This window comes from Engraulis encrasicolus, chromosome 1 (genome assembly GCF_034702125.1).
Source record: "Engraulis encrasicolus isolate BLACKSEA-1 chromosome 1, IST_EnEncr_1.0, whole genome shotgun sequence".
Lineage (NCBI taxonomy): Eukaryota > Metazoa > Chordata > Actinopteri > Clupeiformes > Engraulidae > Engraulis > Engraulis encrasicolus.
The window spans coordinates 29091708-29118986 of NC_085857.1; the positions used below are offsets into that span (position 1 = coordinate 29091708).

The following is a 27279-nucleotide window of genomic DNA, read 5'->3' on the forward strand; positions in this document are numbered from 1 at the left end:
CAAACACAGGTAGTGTTGAGGAAAATGAAGAAGAGGTGCGACGGAGGATTTATAGGGCTGCGATGGAAGCTATCCCTAAAAGCTCAGGAAAACTGTATAGGGTTGCAGTCCCATGGTGGAACGAGGAATGCGAGGCGGCTGTGAAAGTTAGAAACAGGGCCTTTAGGAAGTTGAAGCATTCACATAATTTTCAGCATTTTATTGATTATAAGCAGGCCCATGCAATGGTCAGGAGGGTCATTAGGCAAAGGAAAAGGGCTTACTGGAGGGATTACTGTAGCTCCATAGGAAGTACTGTGGAAATAAATGATGTGTGGAGTATGATTAGAAAAATGGAAGGTAACAGGAGAGAGTGGAATTATCCCATTCTATCAGATGGTGGTCAGCTGGCAGTCACTGATGTGGAAAAGGCGGAAATGATTGTGACAACCTTGAGTAAGGTCCATAGTACTGATAATCTCACAGAGGAGGAAAGGCGGGGAAGGGAGGAGACTATGCAGGAATTTGGTGGGATTATTCAAAAGAAGAACAAATCAGAGGATACATTTAATGTCCCTTTCACTTTGTTAGAATTAAAGAATGCTTTGGAATCATGTAGAAAGTCAGCCCCTGGACAGGACGAAATGTCTTACCAAATGTTGTCTCATTTGAGTGATGAGGGTTTGCAGGTACTCTTGGCTCTGTATAATAGGGTGTGGGACGAGGGTCTCATTCCTGCAGGGTGGAAAGAAGCTGTCATAGTGCCCATCAGAAAGCCAGGGAAAGATGCAAGTAAACCTGTAAATTACCGCCCAATTGCATTAACTTCACAGATGGGTAAACTAATGGAGAAGCTAGTCAATGGTAGGCTGATGCACTTTGTTGAGGAAAAGGGGTTGCTGACGAGATTTCAGAGTGGCTTTAGGAAGGGGCGAAATACAATTGACTCCATTATATGTCTTGAACATGAAATCAGGAAAGCCCAGGTTAATAAAGAAACTGTTGTAGCAGTGTTCTTGGATGTTGAAAAGGCGTATGACATGCTTTGGGTGGAGGGACTTTTGATTAAGTTGCACCTGCTGGGAGTTGGAGGAAATATTTTTAATTGGGTGATGGAGTTTTTGAAGAACAGGAGTATTCAAGTGAAGATTGGGGCGGACATATCGCGAAAATGTGCAGTAGAGAATGGAACGCCGCAAGGCAGTGTGGTCAGCCCCTTACTCTTCAACATAATGATCAATGATGTTTTTTCCACTGTACAACCTGATATTGGTCAATCTCTGTTTGCGGATGATGGTGCTTTATGGAAGAGGGGTAAAAATGTGAGTTATACTGTGAAAAAGGTTCAGGAGGCTTTGACCCTTGTGGAGGACTGGGGAAGGAGGTGGGGTTTTAGGTTCTCTGTTGAAAAGACAAAATCAGTGTTTTTTACGAGAAAGAGAATCTGTGAAGACAGTGACCTATATCTATATGGCCGTCCAGTGGAAAAGGTCTCCTCTTTTAAGTTCCTGGGAGTAATTTTTTATGTCAAGCTTACATGGCGGGCTCATGTGTCAAGGGTGGTGGATAAATGCAAGAATGTCTTGAATCTGATGAGGTGTCTGACTGGGAGGGAGTGGGGGGCAGATTTGGCCTCTCTTAAGCTGATATACATATACCTAATAAGGGCAAGGATTGACTATGGGAGCCTGGTGTATGCTTCTGCGTCAAATACAGTACTGGCTAGACTGGATGTCCTTCAAGCAGCGGCATTGAGATTGTGAGGTCTTCTCCAGTTTGTTCCTTGCAAGTTTTGACGGGAGAAATGCCTCTGAGCTTGAGGAGACGACAACTGCAGGCGAATTATTGGGTTAATTTGATGGGTCAGCGTCAAGATCACCCTGTCATAAGAGTGACTGAGCCAAGCTGGGAGAAGGAGGTGGCAGCTATAAATAGTTTTGGATGGACCGCTGAAGGTGTAGCCAGGGACTTGAATGTCCTGCAGAGGACCTTTTGTCCAACAGTACTGTGGCCCCCTATTCCTCTGTGGCAGCTGGAGGTTCCAAGTATTGACTTGTCTTTGTTGAAAATAAAGGAGCAAGATCCTGATGTAGACCTGAGATCAATGTTTTGTTGTCACGTGGCTGATACATATTCTGACTGTCTCTTGCTATTTACTGATGGGTCCAAGGACCAAGACACAGGGGTTACTGGGGCTGCGTTTGTTGCCCAGGGAATGGACGTGCAGGAAATGCAGAGGACTTCTGACATGCTGAGTGTTTTTACTGTGGATGCCATTCTAATGGCTGTTAAGTGGACTGAGCAATTACAGAATAAAAAGGTATTAATATGCAGCGACTCTGTGTCAGCAGTCAGGAGTCTTGGGAAGGGTATTTCCAAGGGGAGACAAGACATGGTATACGATATCCTTATGGCAATTAGAGATGTGGGAAGATGTGGGGTGAGTGTGTCTTTTTTATGGGTTCCTGCTCATGTTGGTATCCAGCTGAATGAAGATGCAGATAAGTTGGCAAAGGCTGCAGCGCAACGAGAAACTATAGATGCCAATATTTCCATGTCAAAGTCAGAAGGAAAGAGTCTGGTATGGAGGGAGTCCCTTATGTGTTGGCAACATCTTTGGGAAAGTAATGTAAAAGGCAGGCATTTGTTTTCAATTCATGGTAGTGTCGCTGAATCAGTTGCGGTTTTCAGTAGTGGAAATCGCAAGGATGGTGTGATCATTGCTAGATTGTTGCTGGGCCATACATGTTTGAATGGGACGTTATTTATTTTAGGGAAACATCAGGATGGCTTATGTGCTTGCCAGCAGGTGGAGACAGTTCACCATGTGTTGTTAGCCTGTTTGAATTATGACCGTCAGAGAAGAGAGTTGATAAATTCTTTAAAACAGAATGGACTAAAGCAGGTGTCTCTACAAAATGTGTTGACTGTGGGGATAGGCAAGGGCAGACGACACATGATCAAATTCCTGCGCGATACAGGATTGTACCATAGGATTTAGGACTTAGGTCATTAGCCACTTCAGATCTCTAGGTGGCAGCAGTGCAACATTTTGGATGCCGGCTGCCGTTAAAACTCATAGAAGAAGAAGAAGAAGAAGACCCCCTGTGGATCTTTGGCGACCCATAAGCGGGGTCCCGACCCATAGGTTGGGAACCAATGGCTTAGAGGGTGCTTTAAGAAAAAAGGTTGAGAACCACTGCTGTAGGGGGCCCCAACAGTCATCCCAGCCATGGTAAATGCAGAATTCAAGAGGATAGGGCCCACAAATAGGTAGAACCGTTGCTGTGTTCACTCTTGACTCTTTTTCCCTCTTTTTTTCAGATGGCTGTGCTGTGCCGACCATCAAGCCCCCTCATCTGGTTGTGGAGTACAGAGGCCCAGCCTCGGCCATCTGCACCACTAACCAATCTGTGGACAATATGAACTGGGAGGCAAATGCTGGGGTGAGCAGGAAGATTGACGAGCAGAGCATGGTCTGGAGTGTCTCCAGCATTCCGTGGGCAGTTGGAAATGGAGTACAATGCTACACAGAAACTGATATTCAGCAGTGTGTGCAGCATCTACCCATCACCATTTACAGTGAGTGAATATGGGTCACACTTTATTTTACTATCCATATGTCACATTGTAAAGCACAGGTTCACTATTTAGCTCATTTAGCCTCTTCTCTGACTTGTATGCAGTGCAGTGCAGTACAGTGGTCCCCACCGATTTATTTTTGATGTTTGCTGCTGTCTGCACTGCAGCAAATCAGGATTTAGGTGTAGATTGGCTGTCCATGGGCTTGAATGGGACGGCATGCTCCTGGAGACCTGGGTTCAAGGCCAGCAGTTTACCAAACTTAGCCCATAGCCAATTGTGTCAGTTGTCTTCAAGCAAATTGCAAACTTCCATTTGTCGAGTAATATGCATTGCGTCATCATCTTTCCACCCCTCTCTGCTCTCAGATTGCCTCCCTATACCTCAGGTTAGCGCTTTGAGACGAGCTTCCATGCTGCCTTTCAGATTGGAACGATTGTGCAAAGCAGCATGGGATTTCCCAGGCTACCCAAACAGCCCAATTGGGAAGGAAACCGCCCAATCTGGCAACCCTGGCCCTGTACGGTCCCTGTTGTTGGTATAAGCAACCAACAAAGGATGGGAGGCATCCATTGCAACAGTGAATACAAAATTGAGGGTTCCACAAAAAAAAAAAAACCCTCAGCTGGTTCATGGGGGAACCAAAGGTCAACTGAAGAACCAAACAAGTTATTGGAAGAACTCAGAGATTCCTGAGAGAACCCTTAGGGATTCTTCTGCAGTGGTAATTGAAGGGCTCAATACATAACTTTTAGGGGTACTTTGGTTTGCCACTGTGGAGGAACTTGTTTAACACCACACATGCTTGGAACCATCTAAAGCAAATTTGTTTATCTGGGTCTCTTCAGACCACACAACATGCTTCCAGTGATCCATATCCTTGGTCTTTTCATCTCCCTTGAGACCAAGATAAACAAATTTGCTTTAGATGGTGTCAAGCATGTGCGGTGGTAAACAAGTGAGTTTTACAAAAACGTTTATCATCTCGATAGTCAAGCACGATAGTGGGACTGGCATGGTTTGGGGATGCCGTCAACATTGGAAATCTGAATTACTCCTTAAAAAACATGCACTGTGACTACTGAAGCAAATCATGATACTCTCCACAGGATTTCATTCAAATCTCATTTGGGCTCGTGAACCACATCACCCAGGCCCACTGGAGGAGAATCGTGACTAGCTCACATTAGCCTACGGCTCTATCCCAAAACCTGCACTGACAACGCTCATACTGAGTGATACTGTACTGTGCGTCTGTTTTTTTCCATTACAGAAATCCCTGAAAAAAAAATAGTGGCTAGTAGAATAGCTAGCTCGGGAAAACCACTAGCCACAGTGGCCAGCAAGCGAAAAGTTAATGTCAAGCCCTGCTGATACTGTACTGTGCGTCTGTTTTTTTTCCATGACAGAAATCCCTGGCAGTGTGATCGTTCTCAGCACAGTTCTGGCCAAATCCTAAACAATGCTGATAATACTGTACTGTGTGTCTCTCTGTGTCCTCTTACAGAAATTCCTGACAGCGTAATCCTTTCCCGTAACGAGAGTGGTCCACTGAAGGAGAACCGCGAGTACACCTTGAGGTGTGAGGTTGAGAGCGTAGCTCCGGTCGAAAACCTTCATATCATCTGGTACCGGGGAGACACTGTGATGGCAACGTCAACCAACCAGAGCCTTTTCTCCACTGTGGCTATGGGTTTCGGCCCAGATGATAAATCCCAAGATGTCACGGCTAGTTTGACCATCACAGCCTCCAGGAAGCACCCCAACGCTACATACAGCTGCGCAGCCAGGCTGAACCTGAATGCAACTGTAGAGTCAAGCTGTAACAATGAGACGTGCACCTACACAACCGAGGCCATTGACGACACCAAGTCCAACGATATGCAGCTGAAAGTATGGTGTAAGTGTCTCCAAATGCATATTACAAAGACAAATTAAATCAAGTCTGCTGTGTTGTGATTGTCCAGCCAGTTTCAGGGCCTGGGGCATTGTCCGAGGCTAGACCCACTCGCAGCAAAACATAATTTTGTCTGCTGGCAGATGGGGTTAGTTTACTAGACTATATCTCTACAATTCCACCTGTTTTTGTTCTACAGCTAACTCTACTGTTATTTCACTGTACCCTTTTGTAATAATGTTATGCTGAAACTAGATTGTGAAGTGTGGATAGTGTTACCACAGTTAAGTTCTATGTCTTGTTTTGTCTCCCTCCACAACGTCAAGACAAACCCAGAATGCTGAACGTCACCGGCAATGTGACCGCCAAGGCGGGCGACAAGCTGATGTTAGCATGTCGTGCTAATGCTAACCCCACACCGTCCTATCAGTGGAAGCACAACGGAGCGGCCCTGGCCAATCAGAAAAGCAATACCCTGCAGCTGGATGCGATTGGAGAAGCCAATGGGGGTGTCTATGAGTGCACGGCCACAAACACACAGGGAGAAGGCTCGGCTCGGATCACTGTTACTGTGGAAACCCAGGGTGAGGGAGCACGTGCACAATCTTGATTTGACCACTAGGGACATCATTCTGGTAACAAAAAATAATTTTATCCCTGTGTTTTATCAACGGGTAATTAGCTACGTACTAGAGATGGGATTTATGGCTCTTTTTCGGGATCCGGATCTTAGTGGCTCGTTCCTTTCACAGAGCCGTTAAAAAAACTGTCTCTTTTGGCTCTTTTTTAAATGATTTATTCAGTGTTAAGAATGTAATATTTTGACTCCTCCTCAAGGTAATTTTGTCCAAACAACAACGGATTATTCTCCTGCTTCTAAAGACCGTTTTTGCCTCTATTTGAGGCAAACAATTGTGTTTTTTCCCAAATGTAATTACTCTGGTCGAGGTCACGTGCTTAAAATGAATGAGAAATGAACGAAATAACGGTCGAGTGGCTCCTCCAGCTGTGATCCGGTTCCCATCGTTCACTTCAGGGAGCCGTTCAAAAGAACCGGCTCGTTCATGAACAACACACCTCTACTACGTACATTATACCAAATACAAATAAAGTTACATTACATTGATATTACCTGATATTACATTACACTGCATTTCATTTATGTTATAGTGCGTTCATGTGGTCTCGTAATTATCGTAAATACCAAACGCGACATTCGAAGCACACATGAACGCCACCGCTTCTGGTATTTACCACTGGACAACTCGTAGAAAATTTTAAGAAACGAGTTTACGAGATGATGACGCACACAACCGCTGGCTCTACTCTCGCCATGGCAACCGCTAAGTTGAAATACTCAAAAACCGGCATTCAGTATGTTTAGACAGTCATGGTAAATGACAGTGTCAGAAAATATACAGAATTTTTACCTTTGACTTCCTAATTCATTTGCTTGCAGTAGCTGATGAACAACAGTCTATAATCGTTTTAGTAAAAAGTCTCACTCTGGTTCGCCATCTTTAATTTGTAAACAACATCAAAACAGCACATGAATGCAACGCACTTGTAAATACCACTTCGCAACTAGATAATATCTACTTCAGAAGACCACATGAATGCACCATTAGACTTAGCAGAGCTGAGCTGTGCTGCTAGCAGGTGCACACTCTAAAAAGAGCTGGGTTATTACTTTGACTAAACCCCTGGGTCAATTGCTTTTCTATGAAAAATGGGTTAAATATAACCCATATTGGGTCATTTTCCGTACCCATTACCTGGGTTATTCGCTAAACCCACATCAGCACCCAGGCCCTGGGTCATTTCAACCCTGTAATCTAAGTTATCTTGTCAAGATATTTGAATTTTGAATTTTACCGCCGGTCGCCATTGCCAAAACGGCTACCAGTAGACTACCAACGTCCAGAAGAAAGGACACCGGATGGCTTATGAAAGCATTGTTTCGGTAAGTGTGCGCCTTTTATTACATATAAACTTGCCATATTGCTTTTGCGGTGTAAATGTGCGTCAGCTGTGAGTTCCTGTTTGTGGCAAGTAATGCTATAGGCCTATTAAGGAACATTTCATAGAAAGCTATAGGCCTACCCATTTCGAGTAATAGGAGGAAACGGTAACTAATCTTTTAAGGGGAGCAGATGAAAAGCACTTTGTCTTAACTGCAGCGGTTTGCTGTCCTGTGGTGGATTTGGGAATATATTAGCTACATTTCATTGGAAATTAGTATGTTCGTCCAGGTTCTGTCAACGGTGGTTAGTTAGCTAATAACCAAGACACTACGGTACGGTAAGGTCATAATGTTAGCCCTTCTGGGATTCATTTGGTTGCTATTTCGCATAGCTGATAACGGATGGTTGGCTGTCAGTGGTTGGGCAGATTCTTTTTAGGTAAAGAGGGCTGTGTTAGTATAGGTGGTGGGCCCAGTCTCATATCTCGTCAGTTCGTTGGTGTTAACGAGTGGCAACTTTATTTTTGCTTATATAACCCCCTGACAACCCAATAATCAATATTTTGGCTGTTGCCATCCTCAAAACTTGAACATTGATTTATAAAAATGACAACAAAAAATAGCCGACCGAGTGACGTCACGTCAATGCAAAGTCAACGAGGCAGAATACAGCTAACGCGTGCATGCTACCCGGAACCGTCAGATTTCATGGCAAAAAGTTACAAGTTGGGGGGTAAGTGGGCTCACTTGTTGTGTACATGCAAAAAAAAAAAAATTCTCAAACTTTCAGAAGTGCTCTTTTTCGCTGTTAGTGTTCGACTGTCTGACCATCATTGGGCAACGAGAGATAAATGTCAAAAAGAGGACAGGTCTGTTCCCTCAAAGCAATAGAGCAATGAGGTGACGGGGGTAGATCAATTCGCCAAAAACTACGTGTCAATAAAGAAATGCAAGCTGTGTTATTTTTTCCAGTAACAGGAAAATGGTCAGGAATGAAATGCCTACGTTGTTTCAATGATTAGGTGAATTATCTGCCTATGAAAAAAGCCTAATATGCAGATAAATATTCCCTTTTCAACTTTGAGGGGCGGAGACTTCCCATTGACTGTGCATTGTGTGACGTCACCCCCAGTCTTTTTTATTTTCGTTATTTTTTAATATCAACGTGCAACTTTTCAGCGTGGCAACAACCAGAATATTGCTCATTACATACATATTGTCAGGAGGTCATATTAGAAAAATCAAGTTGCCACTCGAGAGTGAGAACGAAACTCGTTTTCTAAAGGAGCTACGAAATCTAGCCCACCGTCTATGTTTATTACTCGACGATAAATTGAGGTTCAGTACACAGTGAGGCAATATACTTTCTATACGGGCTGTGATACTACTAGCCTAACGCAGGAAGCAACTGACACAAATCTGAGAAATTAGCTAACTATCTACAGTCCCAGGAAAAAGTTTGTACACCCTTTTAAATTTCTTACCTTTCTGTCAAAATTGGTCATAAAACATGGTCTGATCTTCCCGGAAATCACAGGAAGGAACAACCAGAGTCTGCTTTAACTAATTCAACCCAAACATTTACAAGTTTTCATATTTTCATTGGCCATAAGATGTAAACATTCACAGGACAGCAAGGCATAAGTAAGTACACCCTTGCATTCAATAGGTTTTAACCCTAAGTTAGTCGCAATAACCTCAAACAGATGTTTCCTGTAGTTGCAGATCAGATTAACAAAACAATCTGGATGTATCTGGTCTCCCTGTTCTTTAGAAAACTGCCTCTCGTCAGCAAAGTTTGTGGGATGTCTGGAGTGCATAGCTTTCTTGACTTCATGCCATATAATCTCAATTGTTTTTTTGTCAGGGCTTTGACTGGGCTATTTCAGAGTGTGTATTTCATTATTATGAAGCCATTCTAAAGTCAATTTGCTTCTAAAGTAAGGGTCGTTGTCACATTTCAGCACCCATCCTCTTGTGTGCTTCAACTGTGTGACAGACAACCTCACTTTTTTCTGTAAAATATCTCGATAAACTTCTGAGTTCATTGTTCCACTGATAATAGCAAACTGAAAAGGGCCTGAGGCAGCAAGGTAGCCGCATATAATGATGCTCCCGCCACCATACTCAAAGGTGGAGATGATGTTTTGGTGAAGGTGTGGTTCTCAAGTTCTCCTCCAAACATGACATTGTGTGTTCCCCTGAACAATTCAACTTTGGTTTCAACGTTGGTCTACAGATTATTTTGCAGTAATTCTATGAAGCATATAAATGCTTTTTCGCAAACCTCAAAGGTGCAGCAATATTTTTTTGGACAGAAACCCCATTAATTTTAGATTGGTAGAATGAATCCCATTTTAGCTATTCTTGGTTACATCTCCTTTTCTGAGTATGGTGTCGGGAGCATCATTATATGCGGCTACCTTGCTGCCTCAGGCCCTTGACACTCTGCTATTATCAGTGGAACAATGAACTCAAGTTTATTGTGATATTTTACAGAAAAAACATGAAGAAGTCTGCCACACAGTTGAAGCACACAAGAGTATGGGTCCTGAAATGTGACAACAACCCGTACTTTAGAAGGAAATCGACTTTAGAATGGCTTCATAATAATGAAATACACATTCTGAAATAGCCCAGTCAAAGCCCTGACAAAAAACAATTGAGATTATATGGCATGAAGTCAAGAAAGCTATGCACTCCAGACATCCCACAAACCTTGCTGATGAGAGGCAGTTCTCTTAAGCAGAGGGAGACAAGATACAAACAGATTGTTTTGTTAATCTGATCTGCAACTACAGGACAAGTCTGGTTGATGATATTGCAACTAACTGAGGGTTAAAACCTACTTAATGCAAGGGTGTACTTACTTACTTATGCCCTGCTCTCCTGTGAATGTTATGGCCTTATGACCAATAAAAATATGAGAACATGTAAATGTTTGGGTGGAATTAATTAAAGCAGACTCTGATTGTTCCTTCTTGAGATTTCCGGGAAGATCAGACCATGTTTTATGATCAATTTTGACAGAAATGTAAGAAATTTCAAAGGGTGTACAAACTTTTTCCTGGGACTGTATATAGCCGCTACCTGGCTCCACTCAACCTAGAATTCCGTTCATAACGACAGCATTTTCGTTTGGGGGCCGCAAGCTGGCATCTGAAGACTGTCTTCAGTTTCCACAAGTGTCATGTTAGTTCTACATACTGTAGGGGAGTCGACGGGCTTTCTTCTTTTTCTGTGTCAACTAGAACTAGTTTTATGAGAGCAAGTGCTTGTGTTGTGTTGTGTTGTGTGACTTCTCCTGACTCCTGCGATGTTCTTCCGAGCTCACTGCGAGGACTTGCACCTTTCACAAGTCCGAACTCTGATAAAGGCAGAGCGAGGGATAGCTTGCGCATGAAATATTACCAGTATGTTAGGTGTGGTAAGTCGCATCATGTGTTTGGGCAGCTTGCCTGCGCAAGAAAATTTTGTCGCGACAATTGTTTATTGTTTGTGTGTCAACTGGCGTTTCTTATACTGCGATCCTGTGGTCCTGAGCTAGAATTTTGAACCCGCAGCTACTCTGGACTTTACGGTCCCATTCACTTCAATTCATTTTTTCGAAGCCAGAACAGGTTTTACAGATTTCGGACAGTGCCGACGCCGCTGTTGTCGTGCGAGGAAAACAACAATTGTGTCGGACGCTACACATGGTCATGGAACGACATGCGTAACAAGAATGATACACCTTGTGTCATTTCGAAGATAATTAAAGAAAACCTTTTTCACAATGGGACTTCTCATAGACATGTTTTTGCATGTCTCTCATCTCTTTGCATGTTAACTGTGCAATCACCGTAACAAGTTTACAAGGTGCACGGCGCACAGCTGTATATGCATACAAAAAAAGAAAAACATTTCACGATGTAAATGTGGAAATAATTCACATCAAAGTAAAGTGTTATTACATATGCCACCATGGTAATCAATATGTGTGTAAGAACAATTGAAAAAAACAAATTGGTCAGTTTGTCAAACAGGACACAAAAGATATGCCCCATAATACACAGTATGCATCACACTGTGCTTTTGAATGATATGAAGGACAAATACTGACGGCACAAATGTCTCTTCCCTCAATAACGCCTATGTCATGTCACTCAAGCAACTTTATCTTCATTAGCTAATGTGGCCACAAGGGGGCGATATTGTACGCTGACACGCTGAGACATTCGGAATCTTACAACTCAATTCAAACCATAGGCATAACCTTAGAAAGGTTAGGCCTATAATATAATAGGCTATAGATAGCCTACCATAGTCTAGTCATGAATTAGCTGGCAAACAATGTCTGTTGTTTCTATTGCAATGGGATCGCGACATTACAGAACTTTACAATGTCCCATCTCATCTGTCTCTTTCATATTCATAGGTTGAGAATTGACAAACAAATCATAACATTTTACTGCGTGTTTTATAGGTGCCCATATGCTTCAAGTTTGTCGTTAGAGCGCAACGACGGTCTGCGAGAACAGATGTGACGATGTGGAAACCCTTTCATTACATCTTTTGCCTTCGTATGATAGCTACAAGACATTCCGCCGTAATTGTGTTGTTTTGAAGACAATTTAATAAAACCTTATTACAGTGAGATGTCATTTGCATCTTTGGACATGTCTCCAATCTTTTTGCATGTTAACTGTGCCATCACCATTTCGTTTTTAATTAGGCTACAATGTGCATAATAATGTAGGCACAATGTAGGCCTACATAATGAAGGAACTTTTTTACATTGGTGTGCTTAAAGTAAGGAACTTTGAAGTTTACAGTTCGTACCACACATGTAATGACTAGGGCAAATGGAAAATGCAATTTCTCAAAGCAGACACTGTGGATATGCAGCATAATAGACTACAGTATGCATCGCCATATGCCCCTGAATGATACGCTGAAGAAGTACTGAAGGCACAATAGGTTACCTATTCAGCGAACTGAATAAGCCTAATAATTTAGGCCTATATCAGGAGTGAGGTAACATAGGCCTACGTGTATTCAAGGGGAATATTAAGAGGCCTTGAACCCACAATCTGCAGAATGGAAGGCATGGCTGCAACCAAGCTATGCATAGCTTCAAATATGGTGTTTGACCACATATCTCGTCGTTCTGCACTTCATCACTTCATAGGCCTACCTCAGGAAACAAGGATGTAATGATGCTGGAATAATACATTCCATAGCCTATGGTTTATGTAGACCTGTGCCCACATGGTAGGCATATGTGTAGTAAGTGGAACTTTAGATGTTAGTTTTTCCCAAAATAATAATCATCAAACTGATACTTGTAATTGCACGACTACGCCACTGGGGGACTTCCACCCCAGAGTATATTTTGATTTCAACCAATAAGGCACAACAGGTTCGGATAGAATGCACAAGAGACGTACCTTTGTTTAAAGAAATAACAATATTTTCTTTATTAATACAATTTAAGTCAACAGTTAAAACCCTGCGCCGCTGGGATAAAAACAGTAATGTTCATTAGAACGGGGTTGGCTGCCACAGGATAAAAGGGGTTCACCGAGCTAGGCCAGCCGGGCAGGCTTACTAGTTGAGAATAAATTAGTTCACCACTCGTGCACGAAACCAAGGGCCTATGGTAAACACCAGTCACACACACTCATAGGCTCACTACGCTATGTAAGTGATTAAATGACAATAAGTGTGGATCTCCACTACACACAGAATAAATCCGTAGAATAATACACAGTCAAACTACTAGTCTACTGTATGGCCCTGCCCGACTAGAGCAGCGTACATAGGCCTAGAACTGTGACAGCCAAACCCCGTACAATGACAAAATGACAAGCTAAAGCGGTTTCGCTAAGGGCAAAACAGCGGTGAGCAGCTGCCGCAAGCAGTCTGCCCACAGAGACCCTCGACGTACTCTGAGGTGTCTGGAATCAGGTGAACACACACACACACACACGGATCAGTACATGTTACATAGTAGACAAATGTTTTAAACATGAGCTACGCATATGACAAAGGATATTTACAAGCTCACCTCCACAACACTCAGAGGGGGGAAAGCCACAAGACTGGGGTTAGACGCCACGGGAACTCTGGCTCCTGAGAATGAACAATATATGTTTAAATACACATCTCTAGATGGTTGCAGTCATCTAGACAAAACTGTGATTACACATACCTTGCTGCACCAGTAGCAAAGGCACCGAGCATCATCAGCGAATACCGGCACACCGGGAAGGCTCCAACGAGCCGGTCTAATTCATCTGATTTTATAAAAACAATGGCATAGCCACCAATTACGGATTAGCCACTGAGCGGCTACCTGAGTCCCGTGACGTCATTGGGGTATGGGGACTGCTGAGGGACACACCTTACTGGACAGACAGTGCGCCCTGTTACATATGAATTACACCGTCAATTCAATTCATTTTTTGGAGGGAGAACAGGTTGCACACAAACGGACGGTGCCCACGCCGCTGTTGCTGTGCGAGGAAAACAAATAGTCTCGGATGCTAAACATGACCATTAAATGGCTTGCTGAACAAGAATGATATTTCCTGCATCATTTCGAAGATAATTAAAGAAATCCTTATTACAATGGGCTTTGTCATTCATTCATCGTGTCATCTCTCCACCTTTGCCTATGTTCATCGTGCCACTACCCTGACATGACAATAGGTAGCCTACATCTGTTCTCGCAGACCGTCGTTGCGCTGACAGACTTGAAGCATATGGGCACCTGTAAAACACGCAGTAAAATGTTATGATTCGTTTGTCAATTCTCAACCTATGAATATGAAAGAGACAGATGAGATGGGACATTGTAAAGTTCTTCAATGTCGCGATCCCATTGCAATAGAAACAACAGACATTGTTTGCCAGCTAATTCATGACTAGACTATGGTAGGCTATCTATAGCCTATTATATTATAGGCCTAACCTTTCTAAGGTTATGCCTATTGTTTGAATTGAGTTGTAAGATTCCGAATGTCTCAGCGTGTCAGCGTACAATATCGCCCCCTTGTGGCCACATTAGCTAATGAAGATAAAGTTGCTTGAGTGACATGACATAGGCGTTATTGAGGACAGAGACATTTGTGCCGTCAGTATTTGTCCTTCATATCATTCAAAAGCACGGTGTGATGCATACTGTGTATTATGGTGCATATCTTTTGTGTCCTGTTTGACAAACTGATCAATTTGTTTTTTTCACTTGTTCTTACACACATATTGATTACCATGGTGGCATATGTAATAACACTTTACTTTGATGTGAATTATTTCCACATTTACATCGTGAAATGTTTTTCTTTTTTTGTATGCATATACAGCTGTGCGCCATGCACCTTGTAAACTTGTTACGGTGATTGCATAAGTTAACATGCAAAGAGATGAGAGACATGCAAAAACATGTCTATGAGAAGTCCCATTGTGAAAAAGGTTTTCTTTAATTATCTTCGAAATGACACAAGGTGTATCATTCTTGTTACGCATGTCGTTCCATGACCATGTGTAGCGTCCGACACAATTGTTGTTTTCCTCGCACGACAACAGCGGCGTCGGCACTGTCCGAAATCTGTAAAACCTGTTCTGGCTTCGAAAAAATGAATTGAAGTGAATGGGACCGTAAAGTCCAGAGTAGCTGCGGGTTCAAAATTCTAGCTCAGGACCACAGGATCGCAGTGTTTCTTATCTCGTATGGGCTTTGATTGCTTGGTTGGAGTCGTAGCTCTATACTACGTAGCTGTTTGATAAATGCGGATGAAGGCTACGCGTGGAAAACATGTTTACATTCACCAGTCGTTGTGTTCCAAAATTACTGAAATGCGGAGGGAATAGTTATCCAATTTCTTTCATTCACGGGCAGGGATGTGTTGCTTTGTTGACGCTATAGGGAAGTTTCCTGGTTTAAAGAAATTTGTGGCAATACTCATGAACGGCCATCCGGGTACTTTGCTCTTCAATTTGCGTTACGCCCCTTTATGGGTGAAAACAAACCGAATGTCTCATTGACTTACATGCTACATCGGCTAGCCTAAATGAACACATTCCATGCTTCAGCCACGGCTGTTTGGCTATATTATTTCAACAGCCGGCAACACAACACGTTTTCGGCATGTGGCGCGTGAACAATTCTAGTCTACAGGTCCGTATCTTTCGTTTATTAAACCCCAACATCACCAATTGACTTGCATGGGTTGTTTTCCCCCACAAATGGGCGTAACGCACATGGAAAATGTCACGCCGTTCATGAGTATTGGGAGGGAAAGTAATCTCATCGCCCCCTGCTGGCAACGTTCCAAGCCCCTGCAACAAATGAATGGGTTTTTTCTTTGAAAAATTACATCTCGACCCTGCCGACGAAGTAGAAGTAGTGGCAGTCATATTATAGGCATGTTGGCCCGTTTTATCGAATCAGGTGGTAAAATGTTCGGTTTTTCACTGATCTGAACTGATTTTAATCTTTAAAAAGCTAATACAGAACTACACTGACTGGCATGTGTGACGTGTTTACTCCATGTAATTAGCATAGCCAAATTAGCATAGCCAAACATGAGCCAGAGAGGTGGTTACTCGTCACCACAGAAGCCATCATATCTACTAGAGAAGTTAAAACCAAACCAAAATGATCGCGTGTATATATGTTTAATAAGAAGACAATGTGGAACTCACAGGATTACAAGAATGTGAAGATATGCGAAGAACTTGCGTTCATTCGCGTTCATTTGTTTCTCTGTGTTGTCAATGAGGCGCGAAGCACAGCATGCTGGGAGCTGTAGTCCGTTTCCGACCAGATTGGCACAATTTCTATTTTTCTTAAAAGGGCAAAAAATGGCTTAAGATTTTCACAGGTAGTAGTTCATCCTATTGTGTACGCTGAAAAATGTGTCTGGTGTTATAGTTCCTAGTCATATCTTTTTGGGATTTTTTTAAAAACTCGTCTATGGGAGTTTCAATAGGGTCGCCCTGGTGTTTGGAACGTAACCGCTAGGATCGCTGTTTTCCACTTTCCCTCCCAATAGGCAACAGCTACTTCAACAAGCTTTGCATGAAATCGTGCGTGTGTAACTTAGTTCTAGTGTGAGTGTGTGACATTGTACTCTGTGCAGTATTTACGAAGAGACTGGTTGGTTTATATTTTTGTTTATGTAAATGAAAAATGTAAAGTTGTGTGTAGTAGTGAGACAAAAGCCTTTCATACATTTATTTAAGGTTGTCTGTTGTCTGTTTGAGGTGTGTCTGCAAAGCTCTGAAACGTTTTGTCTTTTTTTATTTCTTCTGCTCTGGATAAGGTGGACTTCTCTCCTCTGACCCGTTACCAAGACAGCTGGGTGTGTAGGAAACTGGAACTAAGTCACTGAAGAAGTAAACCGCTGAAAATTTGGATTGTCTGAGAGATGTAAGTCAGTGATTTCAGGATAAATGTGTATCAACTGTATTGTAGGCCTTTTACTTGAACTATAAAATCACAACAACTGCTTATTTTTCAGCTGTAGGACACAAGTAAAAGGAGAAAAATGCTGCTCAGCTGGGTCGGCGTCGGCCACACTACTTATTCAAGAAGCCCTTGGATATCATCTACATGTATGAAGTAAGTTTTTAATGTCATGCACAACAGCAGGCGTGAATGCGCTCGCACACACACACACACACACACACAAACAATGAGAGCTGGCCTGATATGGGGCACCTAAGTCACGCCCTTCTACTTCCGATCCATGGGGCAGGAGCTCGCAATTTTTTGAATGCGAGTTAATGGAGCGAATCAAGCTAAATCCTCATCCCGTTTGGCATGTGCTCCGGATTTCACATATGATGACAGTGAATTTGAAAGGTTTGGATTTGCGTCGTAAGACCACTCATTTTCGGCACGCAAGAAACGTTATTTTAGCTTTTGTGCAAAACTGTGTTGGAGACTACACTTGCGCCTCGCATATCTGACGTGAACCGAGGCACAGCCAACCCTACCGCTGCACCGTGGCTTAAGTGGCTGCACGTCGGACATGCGACGTCTGTTGTGTAGTCCAAATAATTACATATTTTTGCACACTCACAACTCAAAAATCGCTTGCCAAGTGAAGTCAACAAGCACACCATTGGTTGTTATTAATTCTGAGGCACAGCATATGTGTGATCGACGGGGAAATGCGAGGTGGGTCGGAAAATAGCTTTGATCAGTCCATTACAGCCCAGTCAAAAGTTTTTCCGTTGCCAGCCCCAGAAGCCGCCCGGAAGGGGTGGAGACTTAGGTGCCCCATTGTTCTTTGATGCTGTGAATGTGTATGGAATGCCTACTGTCTGGTGTCACTTCAGACAATTTTGCTACGGTTTACTGTATGTTCTGTCTATCTGTCTGCCAAACTCTCAAACTTGTTGTCTGTCTTTTTGTCTTCCTCTTTGGGCACCGGCAGGCACAGTCATTCCGGTAGTTCGTTCCTCGATGGACGTGATGACCTGGCACCAAAACCGCTTAATGTGTATGGAGCTGTGCAGCGAGGGAAGAACGCGGCACTGAAATGTGAGTGTATGATCCAAGAATTGTAAACATATATATATGAAGAGTTCAGATGCAAAACCCCCTAAGTGCCTTTTCAGAAAATAATCTTAATTCATTTTTATTTAATACACAGCCATCAAAATTGCATATTTTTCTATTTCATGTATGTAATATAACTATTTATATGTATAATCAAGTACATAAATGTAAACCAAACCAACAACAGGGTTCTCTAAAAATATAGAAGTGCAGGTCTTCAGAAATGGAGTTAGGGGGTTTTGCATCTGAACTCTTCATATATATATATATATATATATATATATATATATATATATATTTCACAGTAAAATCCCAATTACTCATAGTTATTCATTCTTTTTCTGCTGTAGGACACAAATGAAAGAAGAGGACTTCTGCTCTGCTGGGTCTGTGACACTACTTATCCGAGAAGTCCTCAAACATCAGGATGTAGGAAGTAAGCTCTTTTTATGTCATGCATAAGAGCCCATGCGTGCACACACACACACACACACCACACATATGCTCATACACACATGCACACACACACACACGCGTACAAAACATGCGCAGGCACACCCCACTCTACACCACACACAGATAAACACACACAACCTTAAAGGGACACTGTGTGAGATTTTTAGTTGTTTATTTCCAGAATTCATGCTGCCCATTCACTAATGTTACCTTTTGCATGAATACTTACCACCACCATCAAATTCTAAGCATTCATTATGACTTGAAAAATTGCACTTTTCATACATGAAAAGGGGGATCTTCTCCATGGTCCGCCATTTTGAATTTCCAAAAATAGCCATTTTTAGCTGCAAAAATGACTCTACTTGGACCATGCTAGAAAATATTTGTTTATTACTTAGTAAACTTTCATGCAAAGATCACATTTGGCAATAGGCAGCCCAGTTTCAATGAGCAGCATAGTTGCAGTACCTTTTTTGACCATTTCCTGCACAGTGTCCCTTTAAAGGAAAATCCCTACTAGTTTCAACATCCAATTATATTGTTCTCACTACCACTGGCTTGTCAGGACCCAACAACGCAGTTCAGGATAAATGTGTATGTCAACTGTATTGTAGGCCTATTACTTTAACAATAAAATCACAATAACTGCTTATGTTTTTGGACTTTGGTTGTAGGACACAAGTAAAAGGAGAAGAATGCTGCTCAGCTGGGTCGGCGGCCACACTACTTATTCAAGAAGCTCTTGGATATCATCGGCATGTATGAAGTAAGTTTTTTATATCAATGCACAACAGCAGGCGTTAATGCACACACACTCACACACACACAATGAGGGCTGGCCTGATATTGTTCTTTGGTTCTGTGAATGTGTATGGAATGCCTACTGTGTGGTGTCACTTCAGACAATTTTGCTACGGTTTACTGTATGTTCTGTCTATTTGTTTGACAAACTCTCAAACTTTTTGTCTTTCTTTTTGTCTTCCACTTCGGGCACCGGTAGGCACAGTCATTCTGGTGCAGTCAAGTCAGAAATAACATTTTATATATTAGCCAGTGTGTGTGTGTGTGTGTGTGTGTGTGTGTGTGTATACAGTATATATATATATATATATTACATTACATTATTACATTACATTGCATTTGGCAGACGCTTTATAACCAAAGCGACTTTCAAAAGAGGACATAATCAAGCCAACATCACAAGCAAATACAAATATCCAATGATATACAGAACAATATAATTTACCTAAACCATATTTATGATGACTGAGATGGAAAAAGCCATGTCTTGGCCTAATCATTTACACTTTTCTTTTGTTTTGCTTTTTCAAGACTTGTGGTGAGATGCCAAGAGCTGCTATGAGGGATATGCAACCTGCAGCTTCACCGTGCTTTTGGGATATCATCTACTACGTGAACCTTAATATCTACAAGCCAGCTACTTTAAATCCTTGAAAGGGTAGTGATGTCAATCAAACCAGATCACGAGACAAGGTCCTGAGGTACAAACTGTCAATCCAAATGTTGCGACATCCCTGTCAGTTCTTTTGGACTGGATACATGCTGTGTTTGAAATGTATTATTCGGATAACCACCCATCAGGCATCACTCTTCTCCGTGAAGTGTGCCACTGCACACGGTGCCAAGGTACTTTTCGAAGAAGGTAACAATGTTCTTGTGGCGCCTAATGGTGCAAGGTTTAACATTGATGTGTGTGACAGAATGTATTACTTGCCGACCGAATGTGATGAAAGTGATGTGTGCAATGTTAGCCATGATATCCAAACCTGGCATGAGATAATGGGGCATTGTAATTACGATGACATACTGAACCTGCAAGATGTTACAGTAGGCATACACATTAAAGGTGCAAAGCGTAAGCCTGACAAGGAATGTCATGTATGCATAGAAGGGAAGTTTACTCAGTCGAGAAACAGAAATGCAACTGAAAAGGTGAAAACACCACTTGAGCTGGTGAATACTGATCTAGCTGGTCCAGTGACCAATGGTTCCATTGATGGGTACAAGTACATGCAATCATTCACTGATGTGTGCACAGGAGTAGTTTTCACATACTTTCTGAAAGCGAAGAGTGATGCCGTACAGGCTACTGAAAAATTCCTGGCAGATGTAGCGCCTTATGGCGACGTGAAATGCATCCGGTCAGACAACGGGACCGAGTACACAAGCAGAGAGTTTAAGACACTCCTGCGAAAGAACAAAATCAGACACGAGACGTCCTGTCCTTACTCCCCACACCAGAACGGCATAGCTGAGAGGGAAGGGCGTACTCTCTTTGAAATGGCAAGGTGTAAACTGATTGACAGCAACTTACCTAAGAGTTTATGGCATTATGCCGTTCAGGAAGCTGCATACACCAGAAACAGATGCTTTAACAAGCACATTGGCACAACACCGTACACAGCACTGACAGGGAAGAAGTGTGATCTAGCCCAGATGCACAAATTCTGGTCCAAGTGTTATGCGTACAAACAAGACAAGGGTAAACTAGATCCCAGGTGTGAGAAGGGGCTCTTTGTAGGGCACGACAAGGGCAGTCCCGCCTATCTAGTTTACTACCCCACCAAGGGAAAAGTGCAGAAGCACAGACTGGTTAAGTTTATTTCTAAAACCACATGTGACAATGAGACTCAGACGCAGGACTTAGAATTTTACCCTATTGTACACACTAACAAGACAAACATACCACAGCCCAGTGCTCAGAGCACAGACACCCAGACTGACAGTCCACAATCCCCAGAGGATGATGGTGAGGAGCACCACATGGTGACACCACAGGCCCCAAGCAGTGGGAGGTACCCCACTAGAGCGTGTAAGCCCCCGAGTTACCTCAGTGCTTACTCTACTCAGGAAGACAGTGATGGTGATGATGATAGCACACTCACCAGTGTCGACTATTGTTACCGAGCAGTGTGTGGCGTGCCACTGACCTTTAAGCAGGCTATGGCATCACCACAAGCAGGTAAATGGAAGAGGGCAATGGACGAGGAAATGCAGTCACTAGAGGAGAACCAAACCTTTACCCTGACCAAATTGCCAGAGGGCAGAAAGACAGTGGGAGGTAGGTGGGTGTACTCAATTAAAGAGGGTGGTGACGGACGTGAGCAGTACAAGGCCAGATTTGTGGCGAAGGGGTATAGCCAGAGAGAGGGGATCGACTATGGTGAGACATTCTCCCCCACGGCAAACATGACGAGTGTGCGTGTACTCATGCAAAAGACAGCACAAGACAACTTAGTTCTACACCAAATGGACGTAAAGACGGCATACTTGCACGCACCCATTGACCGAGACATTTACATGGAGCAACCTGACGGTTATGAAAAAGTAGGAAACAACCTAGTGTGTAAACTGCAAAAGTCAATCTATGGTTTAAAACAGTCGGGGCGCAACTGGAATGAGATGCTGCACAAATGTTTGATTAATGATGACTTTAGACAGAATCCAGCAGACCATTGTGTATACACAAAAGAGTCAGAGCAGGCAGGGAAGGTCATAATTGTCATTTGGGTGGATGATCTTATCATCGCAGCAAGCAACACGAGAAGCCTAGAGCAGGCTCTCCAACAGGTTTAAGATGAAGGACCTAGGCAGATTAAAACACTTCCTAGGCATAGACTTCAGTCAGACTGATGAATGTGTAACCATGTCACAACAGAGATGGGAAGATGACACTTGTTTATTGTCCTACAGATGAAATGGTAGCAGATGCTATGACCAAGCCTGTCTCAAAGGTGAAATTACAGAAATTTACAGGACAGGAGTCATGTTTGGTAGTAGTGCCTGACATGTTGTAAATATGTTAAGTACTGTGTGTACTATATAAAAAGTTTTTGATTTAATTCTGTGTATATTCTGATTGTTAAAAGCTGTACAGGATACTAGTCACTCATAAGTGGGAGTGTTGACTTATGTATGTATGATTGACTGTGAATGTATTCTGTACTGTACTTGTTCCACACCACAAGGGGGTGTTATTGATTTGATAAGAGACTGATATGATTGGTGACGTCACACCCCCTATATAAAGGAATGTTCTATGCTTGATCACTCTCTTGAGTGCCCTTGAGCCATGACCCAACCGCTCCTGAGCAGTGTGTTTATTATTCATACTTAAAATAAATATGCCTTGAGGCTGACGTGAGTTATTCGTCTTCGACTCTTTCTGAAACCTGCACATTGGACTTCTCCTGGAGATTTGTAGCGCTCCTGCTAACAAATACCCAATATTGGGTTAAAGTATGAACCCAACAAAGAAGTCAATATGACCCAATAATGTGGTAGTAGGTCTGACCCATGTAATGGGTTCTTTTTAACACAGCAATTTGGTCAGAATGACCCATTTAGTTGGTTTAGAGGAATGACCCAATCTGAGGGTTAAAATATTTTAACCCAGATAAAAGGTAGGCCCAATACTGAACCAGGGCCTGGGTCAGAAAATAACCCAATTTGGGTTGTTTTTGACCCAGCCTTTTTAATACACACACACACACACACAGTCTCCATTGAGCAATGTGTGGGGTTAGATACCATGCTCAAGGGTCAAGGGCACATCAACATCCATGGGTGAGCGGGCAGCAAAAAAATTGGATCTTTATTTACTTTTGTCTACGGAAACCATAACTCAAAAATATGTCCGGTTGAATGAAATCAAACAAAATAATACAGCCCTCTAAGAATTTGATTGTATCTTTCAGAAAGTGGTACTACACTGCCCTCTATTGTTCAACAAATGGAACTACTCTGCCCCCTGTTGCCAACATCCTTTGCAAGACCAGAGGGTCATTCCAGGAACCAGGCCCAGTAAACCTGGGAGGTAGGAACACGGTTAAGAGATAAACCAGGCACAGTTAACCTACAGGGATTGGTAAACCTGCTAATAGATATACATGCAGGCATTACAGTCTGAAACGACTGTCGCTTTTTGCTTCTTAAAAAAAGATAATATTTGAGAATTTTTTGAGAAAGTTTGAGTTAAGTTTAATAAAGTTTTTTACACACACACACACACACACACACACACACACACACACACACACACACACACACACACACACACACACACACACACACACACGTACGTAGGGTGCATTCAGCTAAATTGGGTCACTTTTTTGGCAAATTCAGAAAGACTGATGAAATCTGAGGAAGAACATCAATACATTACCCAACCTAAAGTTCCATTTCATGACAAAAAACAAGATGATCCATGTACAAATTATACATTTTTACAAGTTTTAGTGACAGGTGTGTCATCCTGGATGAAAAAAATGCATTCAGGTAAAATGGGCCACCTATTCAGGTAAAATGGGCCACCTATTCATTCCAATGGTAAAACTAAGAATTGCACAACAGAAAAACAAAATTAGTGATGATTTTAATATTCCTCCATTTTTTTTGTTTTCAACACATCTGTTTCCAAAAAGATATCACAACTTCATGAAAAGAGCTCCCCTGACACCTTCATCTTCAATAATAGTCACATTGTTTTTGTAGAAAATATGAATGGTAATTCCCATAGAAAAAACGGCCCCAATTACCGGAAAGGAGCAGCCCACTTTACCTTAACATGTTCAGCCAAAATGGGCGAATGGGATTTTTGACATTTTTAGGTATTTAAAGTTGCCAATGTTGCCACAACTATGTTTTCCAGATTAAAGGCACACATTCAAATCTAAAAACATACCCGCTTTTCCACTTTTGATCACATCTGAAAACAGTATCATCCTTATTTTATCTAGACGATTTCTTATTTTGGCAAGACTGAAAATTCACTTTCTTCTGTCTGTCTCCATATGAGGGTTCCCCCTGCCCATCAAAAAGGTGTTATGCAATTCAAATGACTTGTAACAGATAGAGTAGTAATGTTGCAACAATTTCAGTACATTTGTGGTGGTTGGTCTGTAGAATTAAAAGAAATGAGACACCCAATGCTTATCTGGCCCAATTTAGCTGATGGTCCAATTTACCTGAACACACCCTATATATATTATAATGTTAGAACAAAAAAAAAAAAAGTACAAGAGTATCAATATCAATAACTGTTCATGACATTCGGGAATTCAGAGAGGACAATTGATTAAATGAAAATTGATGAGTGATAATTACATTAACATGTAATGGTAATTGACATTGAAACAAACAATTCTCTCCGGGCAGGTCATGAAAAATCCCATGTTGCTCTTTGTTACTGGGGCTGCTGGCGGCGCCTCCTCCAAAGGCAAACTGCTGCGATCACCAGCGCCAGGACACAGACCACTGTCCATGTTCCAATCACCACAGCATCTCCTGAAGGACAGATACAAAAGGAGAGAGGGATATAGTAGATATAATAAGGATTTGCTATAATCTGCAGCGTGAGCACGCCGGCCGGTTCACGATTACGTGCGGGAACGGGCATCGGCACGGTTCTCAGTTGGCCTGTGTGTGGCTTATGCACTTCATACTTATGCATCTCATAAGTTGTTCACACCTACTATATGGCTATATGTAGAAAGCTCATTTCAAAACATCTCTGTTAGGGATGGCTAAAAAAAATATCAGCATTTAGAACTATCTAGGCCTACATGTAATAAGCACCTCAATGCAATGTCATGCCAGGTCATAAACGTGAAGTGGAAAAACCGCACTCAAAAGCTCAGCCTTATTATCATTTATTCAATCACCGTCTCCACAGTCAACTCATCACAGCACTAAGCCATCTTCAATGTGTAATACGAACAAAGGAATGAGTGCATCTTATTAGTGAGGGTGTAAGGTCACAGGTTACAGCTGATTCACATGATGACAGTTGGGCTGCACCCGTGGGGGTCTGCCCATTGGTCAGACAGCCCATTAGTCAGACACTAATGGTTAAGGTTAGGAATTATTTGGTTTGGGCATAGTTTGAATTTTTCAGTTAACTTAAAAGTGAATATTTACAAAATTATGCCACTAAAAATATTGTGTACTGACAGACCTTAAAGGGACACTGTGCAGGAAATGGTCAAAAAAGGTACTGCAACTATGCTTCTCATTGAAACTGGGTTGGCCATCACCAAATTTGATATTTACATGAAAGTTTACTAAGTAATAAACAAATATTTTCTAGTAAGGTCCAAGTAGAGTCATTTTTGCAGCTAAAAATTGCTATTTTTGGAAATTCAAAATGGCGGACCATGGAGAAGATCCCCCTTTTCATGTATGAAAAGTACAGTTTTTCCAATCATAATGAATACTAAGAATTTGATGGTGGTGGTAAGTATTCATGAAAAAGGTAACATTAGTAAATGGGCAGCATGAATTATTTAAATAAACAACTAAAAATCTCACTCAGTGTCCCTTTAATGATGGTTAATGACGGTTAGGGTTAGGAATTGTTTTGGTTTGGTCATAATACGTGTTTGGTCGGTAATGGGCTGTCGGACGAATGGAATGTAACCCCCGTCAGGAGTCACAACTCACCATAGTTTTCCACAGTCACAATCACAGTCATTCTAGCTGAGTCTTGTCCCTGAGTGTTTGTGGCCATACACTCGTAGACGCCCCCGTTGGTTACGTTGATGGAGTAAATCTCCAGTGTATCACTCTTCTGATTGGACAGCACTGTTCTGTTATGCCTCCATTGATAGAAGGGTGTGGGGTTAGCATTAGCGTGGCATGCTAACGTTAGCGTGTTGCCCGCCTTGATGATCACATTGCCGGTGATGTTCAGCATTCTGGGTTTGTCTTGATGGGGTGGAGGGAGACACAGAACGATATTACATTGTAGTTACACAAAAGGAAATGTGGTGATTTTCAGATTAAAAAATGGGCGCTATATGAAAGGTGTAGTAACATGGCAGGAACCCTTAGTTGTCCAATTGATATCTTGATATCAATGGCCTCACTGGCCCCACTTGCAGTAAACTTAGGGTGCAGTTCTTGAGAACATCACTGCTATCTATACACAGGGCTGGACTGGGCATCTGACATCCCGGGCATTTACCGATGGGCCCTGCACCCTTGTGGGCCCCTTTCAGAAATGTAAAACAAATAAGTAAAACGTTTTTTTTTTTTTAAACATTTCTGAAAATAGGGACCCACGAGGGTGCGGGGTCCACCGGTGATTCAGTTCAGCACCGCTAATTATGAGGGGCCCCTTTTAGCCAAAAGTGCCCGGGCCCTATTTCTCTACCAGTCCAACCCTGTCTATACTATATTTCAAAAGTCGTTGCACCAACAGGCCGAATGCACTAGTGTGCAATACATACGCTAAAACATGACAGCCTCCCCCTTTACAGATATGGGGTCCTGATTTATTGTAGGCTACGACAAGTAGCTTACTGTGTGTGCCTAACCACAACAGGCTGCAAGTACACTAGTCCCGGCAGCATATTTATTTAATCATAGATTCTGATAGTGCAGATTCTATGCTTTACAGTGATAACCTTACACAAGGCAATCTGGTGATATGTCATGAACTAGTGGCCTTTTGAATGTGATCAATTCTTAAAGTAGAATTCAGCTCCTCATGTTTCTCTTGCCCACAGAAAAGACATAAAGCGATCCCTTTTCAAGACAAAATGCTTTCAGATAGACCAATACTGTTTTCTGATGAATTGATTAGTTTCTTGAAGACCACAACTTGCAGATTCTGCAAATAAATATGAAAATCACAAAATCAAGGAAAAAGACGTGTTTATTTGCAATTTTCACTCGTGTCTGCTTGTGGCCTGTTTTCTAGTGGCTAGTCACATATAGAGCCATTTCATAGATGTGGGTAGAGCCTGTCCACTAAAATCTCAAAATACAGAAGAATGGCCGGTAAATGTAGAAGCACAGGAGTACTTTATAACTTTTATCCTG

The 27279-nt window shown here is 42.2% G+C and overlaps 2 protein-coding genes across 2 annotated transcripts; one reads left to right on the forward strand and one right to left on the reverse strand.

Moving 5' to 3' along the window:
- Positions 1-2412: 2412 nt before the first annotated feature.
- Positions 2413-23267, forward strand: LOC134456903 (hemicentin-2-like). Its single transcript, XM_063208543.1, has 5 exons — positions 2413-2419; positions 3304-3561; positions 5069-5461; positions 5785-6042; positions 23151-23267. The coding sequence occupies exons 1-5, from the start codon at positions 2413-2415 to the stop codon at positions 23258-23260; spliced, it is 1026 nt and encodes a 341-aa protein (XP_063064613.1). The 3' UTR covers positions 23261-23267.
- A 1356-nt stretch (positions 23268-24623) lies between these two features.
- On the reverse strand, positions 24624-26504 carry LOC134459488 (limbic system-associated membrane protein-like). Its single transcript, XM_063211884.1, has 2 exons — positions 25897-26504; positions 24624-24741 (listed from the first exon to the last, which is right to left on the reverse strand). The coding sequence occupies exons 1-2, from the start codon at positions 26147-26149 to the stop codon at positions 24641-24643; spliced, it is 354 nt and encodes a 117-aa protein (XP_063067954.1). The 5' UTR covers positions 26150-26504; the 3' UTR covers positions 24624-24640.
- Positions 26505-27279: the final 775 nt, after the last annotated feature.